The 26,254-nt window shown below is 39.9% G+C and overlaps 1 protein-coding gene across 2 annotated transcripts in view; it reads right to left on the bottom strand.

The window, feature by feature from the left end:
* The window catches only part of VCAN (versican), a 104,235-nt gene that overhangs the window by 12,698 nt on the left and 65,283 nt on the right, over positions 1-26,254 (bottom strand). For both annotated transcript variants that reach the window (XM_071580710.1, XM_071580711.1), the window contains exons 8-12: positions 16,257-21,743; positions 14,055-14,168; positions 11,919-12,032; positions 5,182-5,340; positions 4,001-4,083 (exon numbers count right to left, since the gene is read on the bottom strand). In XM_071580710.1, the coding sequence (XP_071436811.1) occupies positions 4,001-4,083; positions 5,182-5,340; positions 11,919-12,032; positions 14,055-14,168; positions 16,257-21,743 (5,957 nt within the window). The remainder of the gene's footprint in view (positions 1-4,000; positions 4,084-5,181; positions 5,341-11,918; positions 12,033-14,054; positions 14,169-16,256; positions 21,744-26,254) is intronic.

Raw genomic sequence — 26,254 nt, 5'->3', positions numbered from 1 at the left:
GCCAAGGACTTCTTTGAAGATATACTCTGACCTTAGCCAAGAAACTCTTTTTTTTGGTTAAAAAAAAGAAACTGCAAAAAAACAAATATAAACAAATTGGTCTGGCCAATACAATCCAGTATGATGTACCAGTTACTGGAAAGCAATTTCTCTATGGAAAAGTACCACCTGGACTGTCAATTAAATATGAGGGCATGAGAGGTATGACACAACTACATCACTCATGTAATTTTTCCCTTCTCAAGCCCCGTCTGTAGGTACAGGATGTTGAAAAAGTGTGTTTTACCAGCAGATGGTGAGACTTTATCTACACAACTCAGTCCCTTGCACAAGTTTGAAACTGCCAAGCAGTATTAAATTAAAAAAACACTTTACAATTAAGAAATAAACTTGCCAAACCCCCTAGAAGTACATACATAATGATGAATCAGACACTTCAGTGAGATAGATCAAAGAGCCTCTTCAAGTTCTCTGCAGGAGCAGAGCTGCATTGCCATGATTTAGAAGTGGATCCATTTCTACTTTGTTAGGATAATTTTCCTTGTTTTAAACCTTTTTTTTAATGAATAACAGATAGACTCAATACAGATATGGACTAAAGTCATGTGGGCCAAGAAGTTTTAAATACTATTTCTTGCTTTCTGACTGAATCTGATTGGACTTCTTTCATTATTAAAGACCCCATCATTTCCCTTGAAGAATTCTGAGAATCAGAGCATGTATTTCCATAATCGCTCTTCATTTATTCCAAGGCTTGCTTACTGACATTATTTTGGCTCAATATAATTCCAGATGATGCACAAAAACCATGCACAGGAATGGAGGGGATTTTTTGACTGCTACTGGTTTTGGTGAAGTGCTAACAGCCAGGATTTTCTATAGGGGTTAAAAAGAAGGAATTCCAAGATATCAAGTGTCTGATTATATTTCTTCCATTACTAGGTACTAAAGAATAATTTTCAATAGGTCTGTGAACCTGTCAATGGTACTCTAGATGCAGTGTAGGTATCCCAGTAAGAACCTTAATGCTATATTCTCATGGTCATGCTTTGTCCAACTGTCATATTAAATGATGGCTGGCACTTGGTCTCTATTAAAAAAAAAAAGTGGAAAAAATCACAACTTAGTATGAGCTGAAAATGACAAAAAAATGACTGATTTCCTTCCATTGAACTCGTTCATTGAAATAACATTTAGGGGCAAAGCAAAAAAAAAAAAAGAAAAGAAAAGAAAAAAGAAAAGAAAAGAAAAGAAAAGAAAAGAAAAGAAAAGAAAAGAAAAGAAAAGAAAAGAAAAGAAAAGAAAAGAAAAGAAAAGAAAAGAAAAGAAAAGAAAAGAAAAGAAAAGAAAAGAAAAGAGAAAAAAAAAAGAAAAAAAGAAAAGAAAAGCTCCAAAGTTATGTGATCCTTTTTCCAGAAATTGCTAAAAAAATACATGCCACCACCTGGCAAAAGAGTTCCTGTCAATGTGCTGTATATTTCAGTTGGTTTCCTTGTGTCTGTGGGAAGTGAGATCCAGAGTGATGCAAACCTTGTCCCATAATCTCCAGCAGTGGAGACTGTGGTTCAAGGATTCCCAGTTCTACGGGCTTTTTTTGAATAAGAAAGAAAAGCTTATGTGAAAAGAGAAATGACTGAAATTTGTCACAGGTAATTCATCTGGAAAGTACTGGGACAACAATTCCATTCACAAAATGTCTTGCTGCTGCTGTTGTTAACTTGTTTTTTCTTTGAAGTCCACCAACCACCAGAACAGCTTGGGTTTGTTTCTTTTTAAATCTGAAGTCCCATAAAATAATGTGAGCATGATTTCCAGATTAGACCAAGCTGTTATTGGAGAAATTCAAAGTAGCATTAAGATAAAGATGAATGTACATCACTTGGAGATGCCCAACCACATTTCTGATAGTATCTCCAAGAAAACTCATATGATGGGGATCCTCAGTAGGCCTGACAAATTCTCCTCTATGCTAGAAGTGGTAAATAGAATTGTAGGTAGCAAATATTATTTTGGAGAGCACATGGAGCTGGGAAACAAAGTTAGAAACAGCTGAATTAAAGATGCACCTTGATATGTTAAACACATGAAGGCTATTTAGACTTTGGCTATAGGCAAAAGGCACTTCTAAGTTCAGAAATTCAACTTAGAACCTGAGTGTTGCTGTAACAAGTCTAATTTTTATGATCACAAATCATACTAAATACTAAAGTATCATGAATATGGCTGATCTGCTAATGCAAAAAAAGACATGAATTTTTTAACCTGCATAGTATTCAAATTCATTGCAATTTTAAATTATCATCAGGGAAATATATTTGATGCATATATTTAATTAGGTTATCATTCCTATTAATCACTAGAGAAGTAATAAATCACTATGATGAGAAGAGTGGTTAGAAAGTATGAAAAATGAGTTAAAAGCCAGGTAACAGGAACATATGAGGCAGCTGCTCAGAACCGTTGGATCCAGAAACCATATGGAATAAATTATGAGGGAAATCTATTGAAGCAGTGAACATAAATGATTTCAAGAGACACCTAAATTGTTTCCGAAGGAAGAGACAGAGGGAAGTTGTTAAAAATGAAAGAAAAATAAAGTGTAAAAAAAGATCAATCAAAACAGAAATCTGTTGGACAGATGGTCTCATTCTGTTCCTTGAATATCTAAATTCCTTAAAATTGGAAATTACAGTAAAAATATAGCACCACATTTGGTCAGTAGCCTTAATTAAAAAGCAGGACCTCAGTTCTAATTTTGACTTTCTTGAATTCATAGAATCCCAGAATGGTTTGGATTAGAAGGGACTTTAAAGGTCATCTCATTCCAACCCCCTGACAAGAATAGGAAAACCTTGCACTAGACCAGACTGAATCATCACTCAGTGACAGACCCAATTTGTCTTTGGGAAAATATAAGCATACAACTTATTTTACACTGCAAGTTGTGCCTGCAATCCCAAATGGGGGTGTTGGTACCACCCCAGCTGCTCTGAGCAACCACTCAGGCAACAGGAACTCTCACCATCATTTTCCTCCCCTCTGTGCTGTCACCTGCCACGCCTTGGAACTTCCCCATGAAATGCCTTATTTTCATCATTTCTTGGGACTTAAAAGCTCTGGTTATTCACATGAAATGACAAAAATGAAGCCAGCCTTGTTCCAGGTGTCTTTCTACATAAATGGCAGCCACATGGTCTGCAGCAGTAAGACATGTATGTGTGTCTCCAGATGCTTCCTGATTTAAGGGTTCACAACTGGAAAGGAAAATAATAAGCTTAACTAGTTTGGGGGGTTTTCCTTATTGTAATGTTCCCCAATTGGTGCTAAACAGCAATAAATCACTTGTCCTTTCTACAAAAGAGATAGTTTTGAACTGGAATGAGCTTGATCACTTTCTGTGTCCATCAGCTCTTTTATTTCTCCTGATAATTTTCCTCCTTGTTTTAAGGTATCCTAAAATTTTATGGGTGAATTATTGGCTGCAGGCCTCCTGAACCTCTTAAGGATGGCTGTTTCTCCATCCTACCTGCAGAGCTGTCATACAGAACAGGGTCCAACAACACTTGGGAGGCTTCTTTGTGCACTCCACAGACCCACCAAATGCAAGAGCTTGAACACCAGATCCTCATCCAAAAAATGCATTCTGCTCCTTGTACATACATATGGGCAAGGAGAATCGTCACACATATCCTCATATGAGGCAAGAACAGCCCAAACCAGATCCAACAGAGACCCTCAAATTACCACTGTCTCAGATTTTCTCTGAAATCTTCAAGATTTCCCACACATACTAAAATAGGAAATAAGAACAAGACTTTAGAATTAAACCACAAAGTATTAGTTATCCCAAAGTGAATTTACTGGTTGTTTGCTTGGGTCCATATTTGGTGACAGCTTTTTTTTTTCTATTTTCTGCATGCAACTTCTCATTGCTGGTGGGAATTTGATAAGCCACCACAAAAAGAAATGGATGAGTGATTTCATTTCAAAGGCATCTTACCAGTGGGCTACCATCAGTCCAGCGGAAATCACGCTCAAACATCTTGTCATTGAGGCCAATCCACTGGTAGTCATGCCCAATACCTAAGGAACCAGAAGAATATTTTCATTAACCTTCCCATAAATGGAAGAGACTTCACCAAAGAAAATAATTTGCACAGAATGAATCAGACATCCTGTTCTTCAGTTTCATCTACTTATTATGCAAACAACCATTTTACAGGCCCTTTGTCAGTTTTGTGGGGTTTATTTTAATTTGGGATGTCTATAAATATGCAGCTTTAAACAACTCTGTCTCTTCACTCGTAATGGTGTCTACCAAAGAAAAGAGAATTAGTTTTCCACCTGAGCACATAAGAGGTGGAGGGGAAAAAAAAAAGGTAAATGAAGTATTAAAATAATAAAATAATTTATGTTAATCTACATTTTCATATTTTGATTTGGCTGTGACCAGTGTTGTCTATACTGTACAACACAACACAGAGGAACTATTTCTTCATGTCTGACTAATACAATATATGGTGACATGGACATCGATATCACACACACAAAGAATCTTAAGCTCCCAGAAAGAAATGTTTCAGAAATTTCCAGTGCCAAAACAAAAGTTCCTGTCTTCTTCTCACCAAAAAAAGTATTTTCTATGTAACAAATAATAACAGTGACAGAGAACTTGTATCTCACTGCAGAAGTAAATTAAAATGACAGAGTATGCCTTTAAAATATTCTAAAAGTGTATTTTAAGATGGATTTGTAAAAGCTGAGTGCTCAGGAGGGTATTTCACCAGCTCTGAACCCTCAGTGGCTAAAGACATGGAATCTCCTGAGTTGCAAGGGACCCACAAGGATCATTCCAGTGCAACTCCTGGCCCTGCAAACAGACACCCCCAAAATTCCACCATGTTCCTGAGAGGATCATCTAGACACTCCTGGAGCTCTGGCAGCCTTGGGGCCATGCCCACTGCCCTGGGGAGCCTGGTCAGTGCCCACCACCCTCTGGGGGAAGAGCCTTTTCCCGACATCCAACCTAACCTGCCATGACACAACTCCAGGCCATTCACTGGGTGCTGTCCCTGGTCCCCACAGAGCAGAGATGGAGTTGCCCCTTGGGAGGACCTGCAGCCTGTCACAAGGTGTTTGTACTCTTCTTAAGCTGCAGAAGAGGAGCCCTGGGGTACGTACGGTTAACAAAGATCTGCTCCTCGTGGGACAGGATGCTGGTGAGATGAGCCCCCTGCAGTCGACACTCCCTCTCAGCCGTGTCCCACGTGCGCCGGTGGGCAAAGTACTTGTAGCACTGTCCCTGGAACTTGTGCCAGCCGTAGTCACAGGTCTCTGTGTCTGGGACAAACAGACCAACCACATCTCTGTCAGTCAGTGATAAACATGGGCAAGTTTTGTGCAAGCTGGTGGAATTTTAGTAGGGCAAAGCTTGGAGAGAAAAGCCACCCTTTAAGCAGCACGAAAGCAAACAGTCACCCATGAGACCTCATTTTCAGGTAGTTCTGTTTACCCAGACTCAGTGCAAGCTGTAAGAATACCACTTATCTAAGGAGGATAAATAAAAGTGGAGAGTTTGTGAGTTTTCACTGATGGAATTGGGCTCTATATCTGGGCAATCTCAGGAGAACATCTTCATCCATAACTCTGGATGAATGAAATGTCTGGATGTTGGACTGCAGTTATTCTACATTTCATCTGAGTTTTCTGAGCCTGTGTATGCAGATTGGAAATCTTACTTGCAAGTGCAAAGAGTTCTTTGAGTGAATGTACAGAATTACCTTTGGAAGAAACTGATGACAGAAAATAACACGAAGGAAAATCATTGTGATTGTTCAGTCCACAGAAGCAAAGCTGCAGTATTATCTTTCTGAACATACATCCCCAAATCCTCCCCCAAAACCCATCTTCCTTGACAAAGTCTAACTTTGTAAAGTTGAGGTTATCAGCTTCCTAGGAAGGTTGTAAAGCTGAAATACAAAGCAATGAAATTGTACATTATCTGTGCTTCTATGAGGCATGGTGCTGATAAGAATGCACCACAGACAGAAATTCACATTAGCCAGTATGTCCTTTCATCTAAAGAAAATAAACTTGAGCCTTGGAACAGGAGCAACCTGTGGATTTGATGTTAATTATTTTCTCAAGGTTACACAGATGTAAACAGAATAGACAGCAAGAAGCAACATGGTTTTGGTTCCAGGTTTGCTTCAGCTGGAATGAATCACAGAAAAAATTAAATCAGCATTAATAAGATTGAAAAAAATGTGATATCTGAATGTGTTTAAGCTGTGCCTGATGATGAGAACAACTTGACAGTGATATGAGAGAGTTGCAGGGAGGAGTGGGAGAAACAATAAGGAAAACACAGTTTTGAGCTTTGACAAGTGACATGCCATCATAAAGGACAGTTCAGCACAAGATTACAGCCTGTTCCAGCCACAGCCTGTTGCAGCTCTCTCACCCTGAGGGGCCTCAGTAGCAGGATGTTGAAGAACAGAAACACAAAGCCTGACCACCCCCTCACCCACCTCCGCAACAGGAATTTGCCACTTCCCACCAAGTTTTATCATTCCCTGAACAAAACTGTGTCTGAAACCAACTGTCTGGCTTTTCCAGAGGTATAGAGTTGTCCTGAGTATGAAAGTGGGTTTCTTATTTTCAGAAAGTCAATGTAGTCAATGGTCAAAAACAAGTTTTAGCCAAAGGGGCTCTTTCTGGATTAGTACAGAAATAGCCAAATATTGCAGAACATACAGGGACAGATGACTAAAATGCCTCAACTAAGGTATTGTTTGTCTTTGAGCTGCTACCACAATGGTAGAACAGTTTTTCACAACCTAAGGCAGACCTTTAATTCATAGCAGGAAGAGGCCATTCACATAATGAAGCACAAAAGCTTCTGCTTTTTTAAAAAAATTAAATCCCCTATAACAGAAACTAGTCTTTACATGTACATAAGTGGATTTAAAAGTGCAAATGTATCACATCAGAGACTTACCAGAATTTCTCTGATATTTATAACACACCAATATTGTCTTACAAGTTTGGTACCAAAATAATTTCCCAAAAATCATCAGTACTGACATAAATGTACCAAATGCTAAGGCATAATAAAGCTTACACTGATTATCTCCCTTCTATTTTCAGAAAGCTGAACTGTAGAAAACTGTTTGTGCCTTGAATAATCCCAGTTATGAAAAAAAAGGAATGCAATATGTAATACCAGCTTGTTAAGTTGTTTTGTCTTCTCCCTCTTTGTATGCTGTGTGAGGTGTAGGATGCAGACACAGCTTAATCTCTGATATCTAGCTCATTTTAAAGTGTAGTCTACTTTGGCCTTCTAGAACATTTCTTTAGCAGTCCTGTGTCCTATGTGAAAGCACTTAAGATTTTAGTATTTATCTTGTTCAGGGACTCCTTTGTCCCACAGGAAACAAGGCAGATAATAACAAGGACCTTTGCATGTCAAGGAAAATGTGGCCAGACAGGACTTCCAGGCTGTCCTAATCAAGCTCTCCCTGGCCTCTGCTAGGGAAGGAATGAAGATTTGAGAGAAGATCTGCTGAAAGGCAGGTAGAGGAGGCAAAGAGGCTTGAAAACACGAACCTCAGAGGATTGCGTTCACAAAATGAGATATAAATAAATAACATAGTTTCTCTTCTTAAGATAGAAGGTGCCAAACAGTGTCTAAGGTGCTCTTGGTTGAAATACATGCACTGCAGTGCACACCCTACCCCTCTCTTCTATCCAAAATGGCACATTGCCTTCCAAAAGCGAAAAGTTGAGTAACTTCTGCACCTGTTTGTAGCCCAAATCTAGAAAAGCAGAAAAAGGGTAGGCGTGATGGATATGGAATACATAATGTTTTCAGATGAGGGAAAAGAGGATTACTGTGGTTTGGGTTGGGGGTTGTGGTTGGGCATTTGGGGGGGATTTTTGCTTTTTTGATTGGTTGGTTGGCTCTTTTGCTTTGTGGTTTTGGGTGGTTTTGAGGGGTTTTCAAGTTGGTTGTTGTTGTTGTTGTTGCTTGTTTCAGTGTTTTGTTTTTTGAGAGGTGAGGTTGAAGAGAAAGGGGGGAAAAGGAATAGGAAAAGGAAGATTCAGGATGGTAGAGGGTGAAAAATGCAAGACATCCAAGTGAAAATGTGGGGACAGTTTCATCCCTGCAGCTTTTTGTCCTCCATATGGGTAACTTACTAGATGGAGAAAGCTGGAAGGGTGACGCAGAGGTAAGGGTTCCATGTGGGTATAAATTTTTCATGCCTTTATTGAACCAGTGAAGCCTAATTGCAGGTGGCTGTAAATTTTCTGACCCAATCACCTGTGAGCAGAGAAGGTGCAAGCACTTACAAGAGTGCAGCACTCCACATTCATTGTGCACTCGCCAGGGGGGCAATCACAGATTTCTGTAACCTTATCCCAGAACATGATGGAAAGACTGAAACGCTCATATTTATGGTGTTTTGAAACCCCAGCAATAAGATTAATCACAATTCAGTGGGGTTTGGGGTGATGTGGACAAGGAGTTGCTTACACAGGTTCTGCCCTCTGTAACTGCAGTTGTGCATGTGTTACAACATCTCCAAACACTGAATTAAACAAAAGAGCTGTCTGTAGGTCTAATACACAGATAAGTACTGCTTTTTCAATAGCTGCAATAAGCTGCTGACAATAGGTCCCTTGTCTTTAAAGAAATACCATGAGGGGCTTAAAGAAAATAAAGATTGACGCAGGTACTAGAACATAATGAGAGTCTTACTCAGCTGTGAATTTTATCTGTTACTCTGCCTTCAGCTAATGAGCAAATGCCAGAGGCCCATTAGCCCACACATCTTGAGGAGAAACCCATTTTTTCCCTTTTCAGCTGAAAGATATCATTAAGAGACCATCTGTTTTCTGGAAGTATCCTTGCACTGGGCCCTTCTCAACTACTTCAATCCCAAGCTACCAAACCCTGGAGGAAACTGAATTAAACGAGACTGAAGTAATCACAGACACTGGAACAATGAACTTGGGTTATAAAAAAACATTGTTCCTGATTTGATAATTAAAAAAAACCAGTTGTTTTGTCTTTGGAACCTAGAAGAGAGCAGCTGGTTGTACTATTGTGAGGAGCCACGTCCTGTACAAACACACATGTACCATTTTTGCAGACAGGTCCATCCATGCAGCTGTGAGGAAGCCAAACCTTAAGTTTAAAGCACAAACACCCTTCCTTGAGAGCAGGTAGACACCACTTAGAACAGCCAAAGGAGAAAAAGAAAAGGAAACTGTAGCCAGCCAAGGAGAGAAGAGGAAAATCCATAGAGATGCTCATCCAGTTCTCATAAAGAATATTCATTCCAAAAACTGAGGTTCAGATTGCAGGCCTCGACCATTTCCCTGGACATTGAGAGCTGCCATAAGGGCTTTTCACAGGGTTATGACATTGGAAAGACAGATGGCTCTCCCAGAATAAAACTCACACCAAAATCTACTGTAGCCTGCAGTCACCCTTTGAAACAAGTGTTTGAGGGATATTTGTGTTTTAACAAGTGATGTTCAAATGTCAGCAAGTGTCATGCAGAAGGCACTTTGAAAAGACACAGGTGGTGGGCAAAATACAGTATAATCTAAGAGAGGCACTTCCCTCACTCTTAATCTCACCTGAACCAGAAGTGATGCTGCCTTGCTGAGCTAACAATCTAGTTTAAAGTGAACAACCTCAGCTGCTCTATTTCTAACATCGGGCAGCTTTAATTCGCTCCAGGGAGATGTTCCTGGGCTTGGATTGCTGAACTGTCTCCACCTGGCAAGAAAGTGGGCTGTCAGGGAGCCGGTTCCATCTCCCTGAGTCTCGGGGCTGATTTCCCTCACTCAAATTGGATCACCTAGAAGGATTCTCTAACTCTACCACCCAGAGCTGCCTGATGTGCAGCTGTGCTGTCCTCTGGTCACATCCTCCCGAAATGCTGACACAGGCACCACTCCTGAGCTGAACATGCCTCAGCCTTGAGCAGTCTCGTGGGGGTATCTGGGTGAAATTCTGAATTCTGCATTTCTTTCTGCACCAGTGGGAGTGAATGTGATGGAGTTGTCTCCTACTTCTCGAGCCTCACTTTCAGAGGCAATTCATGCTCGCTGCTTCCTTTCCATTCCATGGCATTTTGAAATTGAATGTGCCTAAGAAAACCCTTCAGCTTTGACTTCTTTATTCAAAGCTTTCTAAAATGAATAGCGTATTTGGAGGGGGGGCCGGGGGGGGAAGAAAGGTAATGAAATGCAATCTCGGTGTGCTGAGCTCCACCTTTCCTGTGGCACCGAGGTAACGTGCTCTCTCGTCCTGGCTGGTCTTTAAATCTAGTGAGGTCAGGACTGGTGCCTTGAAATAAAGCCTGCTTGCCAGACAACCATGTCTGAATTGCCAACACAGTTTTATTTTGTCTGGTGGAGTGGAAATTTGGCACTGAAACCTTTTCCCAAGTCTCAAACCACTGCAGGACTCTTAAGTAGAGGAAATTTAAATTCCAAAGCTGAGAGAGCACAGCTCTGGTTCTGATTGACAAACTAGGAAATGTTCCCATAACCACCTAAAATGTACTCTCAGGTTGGTCATAAAAAAGAGCTTAAAGCTACCATGGCACTCAGAGCCACTCACTGCTATGGATTTGCTGGAATGAAGGGGAGAAGGAAGGGGGTGAGAACATTTATTTCTTTTGGTGGGAAAACACTGTTAATTTATAATTTGGGACAGAAGATACAGAAAGCCCTCTTAAGTCACAAGGTTAGCCAGAATACTGAAAGGTTAAACCTTGACAAGTGCTGGTCAGCTTTGAGGCTTTTCAGCTCTGACAAACAAATCTCTCTAAGTTGAGCTGAAAGGGTTTGCAAACCACCCTTTGCTGAAGCTGAGAAACAAACTTGAAAACACACAATATTAATTAAACAAATCCAAAGGTTTGGTTCATTTACCTCTGACCAAAACCATTCAGATGAAGAAAAAGAAAAAAATATTTTCATAAGCTTTAGCAGGTACACTTTCATACACCATTTCATTTTCCCATGGAAATGCCTTCAGTAATTTTATTGACAGAGCAGATTTTGCTACCCTATCCTTCCTCTGCATATTGAATAAGCAGCTTGCACTGTAAATGTTTCTTGTAAATACAGTGGGATTTTTTTAATACAGGCAATTTTCTAATAATTACAGAGAACTTGGGTATTTAACCTTATTTCAGTTGTCCAGGTTAAAAAGCCTTTTACAACTCATTTGTAATTATAATCCTGCACCTACTTTTGCTAAAATAATCACAGAAAAAGTAATTTTAAAAATTCCAGGATAAAGTTGTCAAAACTATGGCTCCCAGTGGATGAACATATATTCTACCTTATTCAGTAGACTATTCCTATGTGACTGGTGCTTGTTGGAGGTGATGGGTTCTGATATGTTTTTCACAGTGCATATAATTTTTTAAGACAGAAACTCAGTTAGAAAGTGACTCTTCACCCACTCATTGCCCATAAGCATCACTACAATGAGGAGAGGAGCTCACTGTGTATCTTTCCAGCAGTTTGCAAGCCACTATAAGCAAGCAACTGTACAGCTTTTGTTGTTTTGACACAGAAATTGCCCAAAATATCAGTTTATATTTGGCATACTGGACTGTGACTTGCAGTCAGGTTAGCAGTTGGGTAGAGTTTCCTCTCATCCATCTGCAAAATGTAAGGTGTAACTTTAAAGCAAAAATCCTGAGCCACATGCCATGGGATTCTAATCTACTCAAAAATTAAATCTCCTTATCACTGAGGGGTCCCATAGATTTTTCACAGTCTCTTCCACCTCCTCAGTTTTAGGAATCTTTGCCTAGTTACTCCAGAATTGTGCTGAAATGAAAAAGGATGACCTCTGACACCACAGGCTGAGGAACACACCTCACCTTGCTCGCAGAGAGCACCGATGTAACTTGGCAGGCAGAGGCAGGTGAAGGTGTTGAGACCATCAATGCACGTGGCTCCATTTCTGCAGGGGTTGGACTGGCACTCATCAACATCTACAACACAAAGATAAGAGTGGGTTTATAATCCACACAGCTCCCAGAAGGGAAATGCTCTTCAACCTTAGTCACACTGGTGGCTGGGACCAGTTCAGCTCAGAGGAATGAAGCATTGCACGAGATCCAAGTGATCACTGTGTGGATGAGAGAGAAGGAACACATGCAGAGTGCAGCATTCTCCTGTGCTGGCAGAAAATTGGGCTTGTATATGTGACCATGGTACAAAAACTCTCATTAAACACCTCAAATATCTCCACGAAACTCAAATAGTGGAAATCTTATCAGGTAGTATCAGTGCTAATTTCAGCCTGCAAAGCAGCAGGCCTTGGCTGCTTTTTGGTTTGCATTTCTCATCTCTTCCTTGTCTAATCTTATCAAGATAAGGACAAAGCATCATAAAGAAAATCTCACAAAATGATCAGCCAGATAGTAGAACTCATGGTCTTGAACAGTAAACAAGCAACGTTTCTGTCCCCTACTCCTCCAAGGCTAAAATACCTTGTCTTCATCTTTTAAACTGGAGCACTAGTTCATCCCATATAATTATTTTATATGTGTGTTTGCACAGGTTATAAGGTAGCAAGTTTTTTTATAAAGATCATATGATGTTTTCTAATGAGTTCTGTTTCTCTGAGAAAGTCACACATTAAACTTCAATGCAAATTTTTCAAACACCTCAGCTGATAGTGATTCACCTTGAAATACAGGGCAGAAGTCATACATCTACAAACCAACTACAAACGAATTGCTGCATTGTGCAGAAGGCTTTTTAAGAAATATTTCTATTTTAAAATACACTCTGTCCAAATGTTATGCTAGGCCTCACTTGTCCCAGTAATTTGGAAAGCCCTCAAGGTGAGGTTTTAGGCTTTATTTCCAGAATATCCCTGAATAGAGGGGCTAAAAATGCAGAGGTTTCCTTTCTTAGGCACTACAAAACATATTTCTACATGTCAATGTTCCACTCCAACTCTTCAGTAAGCCCTTAAGAGTGCCAGGGGACACAAAATGAACAGATTATTCCCTTATAATAATTACCTCTGACCTCTGGTTTGCAGCCAGGGGATGCCACATTCTTTGACTAAAAGGAAGATTTAGGATGCAGCATCTAAAATATAAGGTCTACCAGCAACATCCCACTACTAAACTAGCAAGGTCATCACTATGAGCTAGGAAGGCAGAGGAAAACATTAAATATTTTTTATTTCACACACAAAATGCAAATTTGTGCTCTGTCTCTCGGAACACAAATAAAACAATTATGTTGCAGTGATTTCTTCAACCCTTGGCTGGAGTTGGGGGTTTTTCTCTAATTAAACTCATTTTAGCATTTTTTTTCTTTCAAATTTGGCAAAGAACTGTATAACAGACAAATCCATGGTATTTATCAGGGAATGAAACATACAGCTTTTCAGCAGCCTAAACCATCTCTGCACTAAACAGCCAACCTACCACTTTTACCCAATTTTGGCCAGAAGTCTGGAAGGAAAATCTGGTTATTCTGAATTGTACAGGTGAGTCTCTTGAAAACCAGAGTCACACCACGTCATGTCACAGGCAGCTTGAAGAGTCCTCAGCTAGAATTGTTACCAAAACACTATCTTACACCTAATATGCATACGATTATCATAATATTTGCAATTTCCTCATGGCATTTATTGCTCAGCTTTCCAGTCACATTTTGGATTAGTTTATTTTAACAGTCTTCCAAATAATTCCCAAAGCTCCTAGAGAACTGTCCCAAATATTAATGCTTATTTTGGGGGTGTTTTTGGTATATTTTTGAATTTAATGCTCTGAATTTTAGTTCCTGTGGTTCACTTAGAGCTCTCTTAACCTTTGTGTGTGCACTTTGTGGGGAGAGAGAAAAGAGTCGACCTCCTCTATTTCATTGTTCTTAAGGCCTCACTGCAGGATTTTTCAAATGTCCTTGTGTTCTTCAACTTCAAAACTCACCACTTGTGTCTGTAGGAAAAGTTTATACTTGACTTAATCAGTCCCTGAATGGCTTGAGCTTACCTAGTTCACACTGCTCTCCACTGAAACCTGGCAGGCAAGTGCAGATGTAGAAGGAGCCTCGAGGGTAGCAGGTGCCCCCGTTGAGGCAGGGGTTGCTCTTGCAGGGATCTTGGCCTGTTAAACAAGTGGAAAAATGGACTTGACTCTAAAATTTCAAGGAAATAGTGTTTTTTTCAATTTTTGGAAGAACAAAATCTTCATTGCTGCACTGAGGGTGCAGCTTTACTGTAGTTACAGAAACTATTGGCACTGGAAAATAAGATAGTTTTGTAAAACAGTAAAGCTTGTCTTCAGGCATCACTGCTTTTCAACTTGAACAACAATATGGCATTTACTAAGAACCAATACAAATTATTTTTAGAATTATGCTTTTTTCATGGCAATTTGCACTATATTTGGCAGTCATGATACTCTAATGATTTAGTTTGCATGACATGACAATTAATTATAGCTGAACACAGTTAAACATATGCAAAATGAATGGAAAATGCTTTTCTTTTGAACAGGGTTAGTTTATGCAGAATGACAGGGTACACAGAACATACTGACTGGCTGCTGTTGTTTCACTTTCTTATATTTAATCCATCAATGCCTACATTGTCTTTCTTAAAAATACTTTTAAAGAATACAAATGAAGATACTTAATACATTTGTAACTGAACTTAACATTAAGATAAAAGCTTACCTGATGTGAAATCCTCAGTTGTTATGGGATTTATGGTTTAAATGGCTTTTCCTTGAAGAGCTTTATGCCTTGTAGTGGTGTGTATTTCCACTGAGTTTGGATACCTAGGTATTTGCACTTGATTTCATGCATAGGAACAGTCACTCACACAAACAAGAGAACACTAAACCATTTCTGAGAGTTGTCTTCTCACACTTAGAGTAAAAACATGAGGCCAGGCCCTCTGAGATACAAAAACAAAGCTCCAGCTTAGAAAACTTACAAAATGGGTAAGAGAGTTCTGTAAACCAGAGAAATGACAAAAAAAAAAAGATTTTTGACTGTGATTTTTCCAAAAGAAAGTCTGACTCTGGTTAATTTAAAGGGGAAAAAAGTAAATAAATCTCTTTTACCCTTTCAAACTGGACATTTACAGTCTTCCTAAAGAACCAAGTTCTCTATCTGGTCATGGGAATGCAAGAGGTACAGCTGAAGGCCTCCAGAAGAAACTCCCATGTACAGAAATTTAGGATTGCAATTAAGCAATTAGGGATTTCACTTTGGAGGTTTTAGAAAGGATGTGGTGGCATCCATAGGGCAGGGTTCTTGTTTTAGGGCTGCTTCACTGAAAGTCACAAATGCAGGGCCGTGATCAGCACCTTAATGGTGTTTATTGTGTGTTTGCTTTCTGTATGTTTCCTACAGACTGTGTATTTTCCAAGTAAGCATTTTCAAATTGACAGCTACCTGGACTGTTTGGAGGAAAAAAATAGCAAATAAATCCTATAACATTAATCCAGTTCTTTCCTTGGCTGTATCTGGATAAAATATGAATTGAATTGACACTATTCATGGAGACCTTGCCTGCATCATCCCTGTGTTTGGTGAAATAGCACCTGATAACCATCATGGAAAACAAAATTCCGTGGCAAATGATGTCTAATAAAAAGACCTGTAATTTTTAAGAGCCAGACACTTTATCAACCACTTAAAGCTTCAGACAGGCTGTAAACAAAGTCTTGGTTCTCTCTTGTATGGAAAGTTATGTTGTTGGATAAGAGAAGCTCATTTTTATTGAAAATTCTGATCCTAAAGTGTGTGCTAGAGTTGCTTTTTAAGTCAGCTGCAAGATGTTAACAACCCTTTCTATAAACCAATTGAGTGAGCACTGTCATCATGCCAACACAGAAAATGTGTCAGACAAAATCATCCATTGGAAGTTGGAAAATTGAATAATTACAGCTGTTTCCTTACCACAACCAGTGCTACCTTCCTGTCTTTTACAACTGGCAGGTTACCTCAAGTCCAATCCAGAGCTCCACGATGCAAATGCTCATGAAGGGTCACTGGGCTTGAGTTGGGTACCCCCATCCTCCTCCACTCTGCAGGGGTCACACCCACGCAGATGTACAGCTGGAGGGTCCTGAGGGCTGCTGTTATTTCACACCATGCTCTGGTGGCCACACCTCTCATCAGAGCTAAAAGCACTTTTACAAGTACCACAACACACATAACACAGTGATCAATCTGGAAGTTACCTGGGATTTGCACTGCTGTGCCTTCAACTGAACCCACACTGGTGCCAATCACGAAATCCGATCCATTAGTGACGTCCGGAAGGGAAAAGGATGAGGTTACAACTTCAACAGTGTTTGGCTCCTCAGAGCTTATTGTTGACTGCTCATTTTGGTAGGGACTGTTTCCAGGTGCAGTGCTGCGTGTTGCAATGTTAGAAGAAATTGTTGTGACCTTCCCTTGACCAAACAAAGCTGATGGTGTTTCTGTGCTTCCCTCCAGAACTTGGGAAGGGGAAGTCAGCCTTGTAACTGCTTCCTGGCCAGGGTTAAATCCTTCATTTTCAATGCTGTTGGGTGAATCTGGTGTGGAAATGGGCCAGGGGTTCTGTCTCTCAGTGCTGTTGTCTTCTTCATGATGGGGGTTATTCACTCTCCCTGAGGAAGCTTCAACTTTTGCTGTGCTAACTTTTGGAACTCCTGTGCTCTCTCTTTCTCCAAAATTCAGAAAAGCAGTAGGCAAGATGTGTACTGATGGAGAATCTCCAGAAACTGTAGAATCTTCCTCAACAGGTAAATCAGTTACGGGGATTTCTGCCTCCTTTGTCCTGCCTGTTACAAGCCCACCAAAGTGAGGAGTACTTTCCATGGTTGTGCTCTCTGGAACAGACTCGGGAGAAAGCTCCAGCAGAGAAGACTCTGTTGCGTCGAGAAAGTCTGTAGTGGGGGGTTTATATGTTGCTGCAATATCAGAACTAACCTCTTTGAAGGCTCCTTCTGATGAGTGATTGGGCTGCTGTGAACCCTTTGATGATGAAGACGTACTTGAAATTATTTCCTCAGGATACTCAGAGACTCCATTAACTAAATGAACAGTTACTGAGGATGTAGGAGTTTGAGGAACGGAATGAAAACTCTCATAGTCTGTTTCCTCATAATCTGCTGATGCTGATTTTGTGTTTGTGTATACCATGGTATGATTTTTTGCATTTTTGCTAGGTGATACAGTTGTCAGCTGGGATGAATGCTGTGTAGTGACACTACTCAGCTCAAACATGTCAGTTGTCACAGCCTTTTCTGGCTCAGTAGCCAAAACCAGGATAAGAGAAGGCACCGTGGGCTGATTATCTGCCAGTTCTTCTTGTCCCATTCCAGAAAACCCAGAGATGGTTCCACTTTGATCTGCAGTTACTCGACTGTTTGCTGAAGTATTTGGCTCATAGGTGTCTTCTATGGTGGTGGTTACAACATGTTTAGACCCATGAGGCACCTCAGGGCTTGCCAGAGATGATACTGTAGGAAGGAAAATGCCCAGTTTGGAGAGTTCAGCAGTGGTGAGTGTTTCTGTTGCAAAATTCATGGCATTCCCTGAACCCAAATCCATGTCATCTGATTTTGGTCTGTGCCCAGCTGTTACTGATTCTCTACTTGGTGGGCTGGAAGTAGTCAAAGAATCACTGCCACCAGATCCAATTGTCTTCTCTCTGGTGATGAAAAATTTAGGTGTTGAATCGTATGTCTCCCCTTCAGCTGTCATGCTATCATCATCATTGCCATATGTTGACTGTGTCACAGGATTTGGCATTGTCTGCACACTTATTATATCTTCAGACATTGATTTTGAGTGATCCACGTCTATAATAGTTGTTTTTTCTAATGGGATTTGAAGTCTTTCTTCAATTAGAGTAATATCACCATAAACAGAAACATTCAATATAACACTTCTTTTATCATCAATCATAGGAATAATTTTCTCATATAACCCAGGATCACTTGCTAGTTCTTCTGATGTAGCTGTGTTTGAATGAACAGAAGATGGATTTGCCACAATCTCTGTTTCTTCTGTAAAAAGGGATGTTAGTCCTGTGATCACAGTCTGTGACCCACCTAGTGGTGCCTCTGTGGTCATAACTTTGGAATAAACATGCCCAGGAGCACTGGAAGAAGCATGCAGTTCTACTTTTGATACAGGGGGTATTGACAAACGAGTAAACATATCAGGAGAAGAAGAATCCGAAACACCAACCCAGCCAGATCCTTCCCCAGAGCCTTCAGGTAGTACTCTGCTTGGCATTTTTCTTGTTGATGTTACAAAAGATTCCTCTGTTTGAGGACCGGGAGTTCCATTCAGTATAACAGATACAGGAGTTACACCACCTTTAATCAGAAAATGTGAAGTTTCCTCTCGAGAAACAGCTTTAGAAGTAGTTGGTGTCTTATCAGTTTCATTTTCTTCTCTCCCATAGTTACTTTCCCTATTGTGAGGTTCTTCATTTGCAACAAAATCGTGAGTTGTTTCTTCCATCTCTTTAGAGATGAAGCTTTTGGAATTGACTTCTACTAAAGCTGGGGAACTGGGAAACACAGAGGTGGGGAATTGGTCTCCAGTTTCAGAGAGCAACTCGGTCATAGCACTTGTAACTTCTTCATTAACTTCAGCATTTCCTTGAGTGCTTCCTCTTTCAAAGTCTTGTGTCTTGACACTGGAAAGTTCAGGTCCTGTGTTTGCAGGATGAGAAGTTGGAGGACTTGAGGTACTCTTGATTTCTTTGACAACAAATGGCACTACAGAAGGAATTACATCATGGTCATCTCCTGATCCATGTCCTGAAAATAATGGATCACCAATGAACGCATTATTTGGCAGTTTTTCTTCCTTAGGTGTCAGGAATGTTCTGGGAACATCTTTTGTAGGGAAAACGTTTTGTGCCAATTCCTGCCCTTGCTCTGTATCTGTGACTGGAGAGCTTATGTATTTCCTTTCAATCCTTACAGGCTCAGTTACTCTGTCATCATTAAATGGTAAAAGTAGTTTTGAAACAAGTTTGGTTTCTGATTCCTTTTCTTCTGAATAAGGACTGACAGTCAGAATATTTGAAAATCTCACATGTTCATGGGTACCCTGTGTACTTTTAAAGAATGGAACTGTTGTTATTTCTTCTTCAGAAGATTCCGTAGCTTTTGGTGGAATTTCCCTTGGCCTGTCTTCCCCAGAATATATATCTTCCATCAAAGGAATCTTCGTAGAAAAGGCTCTCACTATCAGTTCATCAGTGGTTTTGTCTTCCACTCTTATGTCAGTTGCAGCTCCCATGGTGGTTACCTCATGTCCAGGACTTGTGACTGTCTCCTCAGGGTCAGCAGTGAAGGCAAGATCCACAGATGATGTGCTGACAACATCCCTCTCATGCTTCTCCCATGGCTCTGGACTCCCAGTAGGGGAAACTTCTGTTTTTGCCAATGATCCAATGGGTGTGTCTGGCTCTCCAGACCCCTGATCAGTAAGTGAGAAATCACCTCCAAGCACTTCTTCAGTTGGTCCATTAGACATAAGTTTCATGGTGCTGCTGTCACCTTTGAATTCTTCTCCAGAGCCATGCTCAATCAGGAGAATCTTGCCCAGTGAGACAGTTGAAGAACCAGCTTTGGCATTTTTGCTTTCTGTAGATTCAGCTACTGCTTTTGCACTGCCAGTACCACGTGTCACCACATCATCATGAGGGTTGTTGCTGACCACTGATTCTGGAGATGATGTGGCCTCACCTCTTTCTGAACCTTCAGTTTTAATTCCTGGTGCAATATGAGGTATTACCTCTTTTATAGAACTAGATTTTATGTCAGAAGGAGCTGCGTAGGTTGTTTCTGTTTCCGTTTTCATGTTTTGTTCTCCAGGGTTTCTGGTACTAAACACATCCAGCGACATCTCACTTGCTACTCCAGACCCCTCTGTGAAACCATATGACCCAGTGCTTGGAATTGTTACTGCAGATTCACCTGTTCTGGCATGTTTTTCATCCTCTGTGGTTGCATAGTTCAGCAAAGCATCATCTATGCTGTAAATTTTTCCTTCATGCTTTTCAGTGTGTGTTTCAGTGACAGGCCTTAATGGAACTGAAGTCAAAGTAGCAGACTCAGTGATAAGGTCTATGTCTCCAGAACCTGGATCAAAAAATGGGGAGTCAGTACTTACCACTTTTCTCGTGGGACCCCCTGAAAATATGTCTGCTGGTTCTTCTGCTGATCCTTCACTTATATAAAACTTCTTCTCTCTCAAGAGAGGAATGGTGGTGACCTTTTTGATTTCAGAATTTATGGTACCTGGTACTGATTTTCTGACAGAGGTGGGCTCCTGGCTTACAGTTCTGACTTCACTTGTAGTGCTCACAAATTCAGTCAACTCCAAATTTCCCTTTGCAACAGTAGCTGAATTTTGGTGACCTGAGTAAACAATGGTCTGTGTTTCTTTTTCATCAATATTCTTTTCAGTTACAAGAGAGCTGGTTACTACTTCTTCCGTGATAAACTCAGACACAGAGTTGGTGGCAACAGGTAGTTCAGAACTTTGATCAAAAGCAGAATAATGAGTAGTTATAACCCTGGGCAGAGCAGAAGTGATTCCTGAAGCAGTTACAGAATCTTCTGTTGGCAGTGCTGTGCCCAAAGAAGTATCTTGCATTGAAAGTGTTTCTGCTATTGCTATTTCCCCTGTTTTTACAGTGGAGCTTTCTTTTTCCTCTCCAGAGCCTTCCAGAACCATAAAAGAAGCAGCACTCATTTCAGGCTTTGCTGTACTTCTTGTTTCCAGAATATTTTCAACAGGGGAATTTGCATTAAGCTTAGCAGTTGGTTTATAATGATCTCCTGCAACAGAGGTTGCCTCTTTTAAAACAAAGTCAGTCACACCTTTGTCTGCTGTAGCAGGAACAAAAACTGCATTCAGAGAAGCAGATACAGCAGAAATTTCCACAGTAAAGCCATCAGGAGCAGAAGTTACACCAGAATTTTTTTCATTATCTTCCTTTGTTGACATTGTCACAACTTCTAAGACAGAAGTGGATAGATCAGATTCCATGGAGCCATCTCCAGAAGACTCACTAGTAACCAAAAGTAAGTTTTTGGCACCTTCAGTAGAGTTCTCCGTTTTTCTGTACCATGTTATGGTCTCTTTATTGTTTTGCAAAGACTGCTCATATGAAGAAGTAATGGCTATTGATTTATCTGTTGTGACAACTTCAGACTCACCACTATAGACAGGCTCTAACATTGCAACATCTGCTGTTGGCTGAGTAACTTCAAACACCCCTACCACTTCTCCAGCTTTGCTTGGTTGCATAGTACCAGAAGCTTCAGATTCACTAATTATAAATGTGTTTGTTTCATTGATTTGAGCAAAAGTTACATTTTTGGAATGTGCAACACTTTCAATTTGGTCACTTCTGGCTTCCTCAGCTTTTGTGCTCTTAGGGGCACTAGTAACCTGTTGCTTCCCATTGATGAACTGCAAAGCTGGAGGAGTTGTAACATCAGTAGTATTTTCACAGTCTTCCTCTTCTTCAAACTCTATATAGTTTGGAAAGAAAGGATCCAATATTAGAAATTCAGATGAATCCTGCACAGAGTCTGAAGTACAGGGTTCAGTCTGAGCTGACTCTGCATCAGTGTGGGTTTCATCTATTGCATTGGGAAGGAAGTGGCGATTGAACAGATCCAAAAATTCATTCACCGGATGATCTGCAAAAAAAAGAGAGCTTTTCATAATCCCTGAGTGACAGCAGTGGTTGTGCATTACAGCAGACACATGAAGTACAAGCAACACACTGAAGAAAACAAAACAAAAAAAACAACAAAAAATTTTCAGAATTAAATAATTCATTGTAAATTCAGTGTGTTCTTCTGTTTACTCAAAGTTAAACTCTGCCATGGTATGTGACTTTCTAGTTGAAGCCTTTCTACATATTGAACACATTGATTATTTAGTGCTGCTGATTGCCATGTGTGTTTGGTCCCAAGCACATACCTGAGTTATTTTGTCCTAATTCAGCAGAGATGAGAAATGAACAAGACAAAAACCATTCTTTCAGACCAACCTGTTGCAACTGCTTCCATAGATTTAGACATGAGCTGACCTTGACCAAAAACTGAACTTAGACAAAGCTAAGCAAGACAAAGCCTACAATGAAATAAGACATAGAGGAAAATCCCTCTTCATCTCCATTGTTCCTTACTACAGAGCAACTCAGATTACTAAGGACACCATAAAAACTGTATCAATTCCACTATTCATTAAACTTGGACCCTAGATCAGAGAATAAAGTCTCACTTTACAAAGCTGTTGCTACTTGGAAAGCACTGTCAAGCAAATACAAAAAAAAAGCTATCACAGATTCAAGTCAATCACCACTCAGAGAGTAACATGTGTAAAGTCCTGTACTTTTCTTCTGGTTACCACTCACTCTGAATTATTTAATCCCTCCCATAGGTCACAGACATCTCGATTTTTTTTTCTAGGTGGCCAAGCAAAAAAGGAGGAGGAAAGAAGATCTAAGAAAGCAAGATTTTAGCTGCTGAAAGCTTCATGATTTCCTCTAAGATTTATGATCCCAAACTCCACAGACACTTTTTAAACTTGTCCTTTCAGCAAAATCGTTACTGCAACCTATTCCAGACAATAGATGCTATCCCCATTAAAACAAAACAAAACAAACAAACAAATAAATAAAAATGGTGCAACAGACTCAGCAAAAAGAAAGCCATATTTTAAGCTTAGCCAGCTGACTTGAAACTGGAAATCTTGTTCTGAAATCTTGATACATGAGTGTGTTCTTTCTTCTCAATCTATGTAACAATTTTGCCCAAAGAAGTATTGCTTTTTGCTGGTACAAACTGGTGCAGCCAAGAGAGCTTTGTTCACATCTGCCAGGAGAGGATCTGAACCAGTTAATGGGACTCCTGCCCTGCCCTACTGTCAGCAATGATAGATCCCTAAAATGTATTTGCAAAATATGACTGAGCTCATTTTATTAAGCAAATCTTCCCCATTAAAACTATTTACAAGATGTAAAACAATGAGAACCTGAGGCAAAGTACTTCACTGTCTTGAAGCAATTTCCCTACCTATGAAGATCACTTAACCTCTATGACTACTGAGTCCTCAGAGACAGTCATCAGGTGATCATTCTGGAAAAGAATGTATTAAATCACATTAAACTGACACAGAGCACTGTGAAAGGCTTGTGGCTCCTTGGCTTAGGCTGCTTTGTGTGTGCAAATTGACAGCAACTTGGTTTTGAAAAGGTCATTGAAACTCCATTGAGACTTAATGTTCTAATATCTTACACTGTGTTTACAGCGACACTCATGAAGTATTACTGAGTCTCAGCTATGCTGAACCTCCAGCTGAAGAATACAGAGAATAAATCACCTTCAGCGTTGTTTATTTCAAGTACAATGTTTCATTTGTGCAGCACTAAGTTCATCACTCCCAGTGCTACAAAATAAAGACTGTTTTTAACCTCATTTCTGCCTGGCTATTCCACCTTGCCCTAGAGAAACCTGGTGTGTACTTTGTGCTATGACAGCTTTGTTAGATGACCACAGAATTGAGATGTCTTCTCTCTCCCTCACCTGTACTTGTTGGGAGTTATTTTATGCAATGCTTGCAAAGAGAGAATTTCTTCCTCCAGTAAATTAGAAATATTGACAAAGGCTGCCTGATGCCACAGAAAAATAAAATTTCTGCAGTCATTTATTTGAGCTTTCCCAGATCTCTGTGAAAAGTAAGAATTTAGTATTCTCTCCAAGACTGGCAATATGACTTTGAGAAACACATCTAATAACATTGCTTTCAGAATCCACGAATTTTAGCAAACAGTGACACCAGTCATACTGAGAAAAGAGGTTTTCATAGAAGCTCAAAACAACACAGAATAGAACACCTTCCTTTGGAAACTGTGGGGGAAAAGTATGGGAATTCAGTAAGTAAAAGAAGGTGGAGTGGCAAGGCAAAGCTCCCATGGAGCTCTGAGGGTTTTCTGATTCTCAGTGAATTTACTAATAAATAATTGCACCTAAATACAGAGCCAGAAAACTACACTCAGAATTGTGCATGGGCAAGAAAGATGTGCTGTGTGCACCGTTTTAGGAGGGATGCGTACAAATAACCTGGTATATGGACTAGTGTGCCATAAAGATTAATTATGATTTAATACACAGCAGTTAAGTTTGTGTGACAATGCCTGCGACATAGTTTTGCACAGAAACGTACATTTAAAAAAAAAAAGTAAATTATGAAGCCTGGATGGGGCTGGATAGGCCATAATTTGTAGGAGGTTACCCTGGCTAACAAGTTCTGACCAGCAGTGCAGTATTTTTGCAGCAGCGCACACCTGGGAGTCCCTCAAATTACTGACTCACTTGAAGTCATTTATGGTAGGTAATAAATTTAGTGAGCAACATCTGTTCCAAATTCACCTAGAAGACATACACGAATTCTTACATACACAGAGATCTCTATCAGACCTTACTTTGACTATGTTAGCTTTTTCAAGATCTCACATGCCACAAAGATCCACATGAAAGAACTTTAGTTAAAGGTATGATATTCTGATAATATACTTTCAGGAGGCTCTTTCATTAAATAATAAATGTCTTTGGGTTTTTGTAAGTTTCTTTCCCAGCTCTGAGGAAGATAGGAAAGAATGAAATTGATTTTTTTTTTTTTTTGTAATAGTATTTCTCTTCCTTCCTAGACGTTTGATTATTCCGTCCTAGCATTCAAGTTCCCAATGCTTAGGGTTAAGAGGTAGGAAAAATGATCTTAAACGCCAGAGATGGCAAACAATCTACATAATTATGTGGTTCATACAATATACATTCATGTCACCTGAGTATAGATAAGGCACTGGGATGAAAATCTACCATAAAATATGAATAGTGGAGGGGAAAGTCTGTATTTGTTTGTTAGACCCTGAGGGTAGGAATACAAACATTTAAATTAGTTTTAAAATGTCTGGTTGTAGCTGGCATAAGTTGCCCCTACTTATTTTATGCCCATTCCAGCTGCAGGTAAAGACACATAGACCAAAGATTATTGAAAGGAGATGAAATTAAGACTTTCAAGGAAAGGAGTTTGGTAACTAAATATGTTTATCAATAGCTCACCCATTATCATGGCAAAAAAGCCTAAAGAGGCACTTGTTCAACTTGTTCCAGTTGCAATTCTGACTCCAAGAAAAGGAAAGTAAAACAAAGAAGCTGAAAAGGAGTAAAGCCTGTGGTTGTCAGCTCAGTCTGCCAATCCAAACAAGCCCTAAGGGAGATTTATCAGTAAAACTTCTTCTTAGAGAAAAGTGATGAGGTAGACACTGAAATAGAGGTGGAATGCATAGGTGGATGAGTGTATATGCAGCATAAATTGTTTCTTAATCCATTTAATACGCCTAGAAGTTTTAAATCACCTGGATGGGATAGGCATCTATCTCAGTGAGTAGCTATGAGTAGGAAGTGGAAATCCCTATGGCTACAAGGTACTTCTTAACCTGCTGCTACAAATAACCACAGAGCAACTGCTGAGGTGGCACCAATTTTCACCACAACCCTTCTCTTAATCAGTCACAACTGGCTCCAAAGCCACACCAGTTTCTCAGTGGATGAAACAGAGAAATTGCCTCTCTGCTGCTGATGCAGAAACTGACTTCTGCACGTGTCCAAGAACATGTAACACGCAGTGATATTTTCTCCCAAGAAGACCTTTTCCAAGAGGGGTCAGGCAGCAAAAACGATTTTTTCTCTCAAATCCATCAGATAAGTGGTTAAAGAAGAATTTGTAGGGAAGTACATAAAAAATATACTCTGACGTTTTCCAAACTTTCAAAATCCAAAATATTTCATTTCATTCAGGATTAAGTGTGGTTTTGTGAAGTTCTCATTCAAAACATGGCTGTTAACATCTAACCTGGCATCCTGCAGATAACAGCATTTCACCTGCAGATTTTTGCAGGTTGTTTATTGCTTCAGAGCAACAACATTCTGAGTTGTTTGTGAGCAGTAGTAGATTTCGGTTTTTTATAGAAGGTCCAGAGGGCTGATAAACCCATGAAATTCACAGAAATGGTCACAAAGTGCTTTATGGTCTACAAATCAGGCTCTATATTTTGATGAGAATAGAACTAAATAGAAGGGAAAAAAAGATCAAGACCACTTTGGACTTTCTTTTTGAAAGTATTTCATTGCATAATATAACA

The sequence above is a fragment of the Pithys albifrons genome, chromosome Z (assembly GCF_047495875.1).
Source record: "Pithys albifrons albifrons isolate INPA30051 chromosome Z, PitAlb_v1, whole genome shotgun sequence".
Taxonomy (NCBI): Eukaryota; Metazoa; Chordata; class Aves; order Passeriformes; family Thamnophilidae; genus Pithys; species Pithys albifrons.
The sequence above is the reverse complement of the archived record's forward strand: the minus strand, read 5'-3'. Positions and strand labels throughout refer to the sequence as shown.